The 417-nt window shown below is 34.1% G+C and overlaps 1 protein-coding gene across 2 annotated transcripts in view; it reads right to left on the bottom strand.

Moving 5' to 3' along the window:
* The window catches only part of RSL1D1 (ribosomal L1 domain containing 1), a 30,422-nt gene that overhangs the window by 26,320 nt on the left and 3,685 nt on the right, over positions 1 to 417 (bottom strand). For both annotated transcript variants that reach the window (XM_011988100.1, XM_011988101.1), the window contains exon 2: positions 133 to 272. In XM_011988100.1, coding sequence (XP_011843490.1) covers positions 133 to 272 — 140 coding nt within the window. The remainder of the gene's footprint in view (positions 1 to 132; positions 273 to 417) is intronic.

The following is a 417-nucleotide window of genomic DNA, read 5'->3' as shown; positions in this document are numbered from 1 at the left end:
AATTGTTTTACTTCATGTCAGATTTTTATTATAAGTTTGCAAAGTTTCCATTAGAAACTACGATGGAATTGTTCGAGTTACAAAGAATGAACAAGCAGATAAAAACAGCAAAGGTAGAAAATCACAACTTACAATCTGACCCTCAGTTCTTTACTTGGAATTTTCCATAATACCACCATTAAAAATAAATTTTCACTCTCATTCAAAAGCAACCCGTAATTGTTTTTCCTGGACTTGCAATGTGTCAAGAGCGCATCCACTGCCTTTCTAACCTGCAAAGTGAAGATTGACAAATAAGTGAAACGTTCTCACAATAATTTACACAAATAAGTGAAATGTTCTCAATCTAATTTAGCATTTGTCCCCTCTCACACCTATTTTTTCCCTTCCAACTTCAATTTCAAGGGGTAACCTCCA

Source organism: Mandrillus leucophaeus, unplaced genomic scaffold (genome assembly GCF_000951045.1).
Source record: "Mandrillus leucophaeus isolate KB7577 unplaced genomic scaffold, Mleu.le_1.0 Scaffold323, whole genome shotgun sequence".
Taxonomy (NCBI): domain Eukaryota; kingdom Metazoa; phylum Chordata; class Mammalia; order Primates; family Cercopithecidae; genus Mandrillus; species Mandrillus leucophaeus.
Note: the sequence above shows the minus strand (reverse complement) of the source record. Positions and strands in the feature narration are given on the sequence as shown.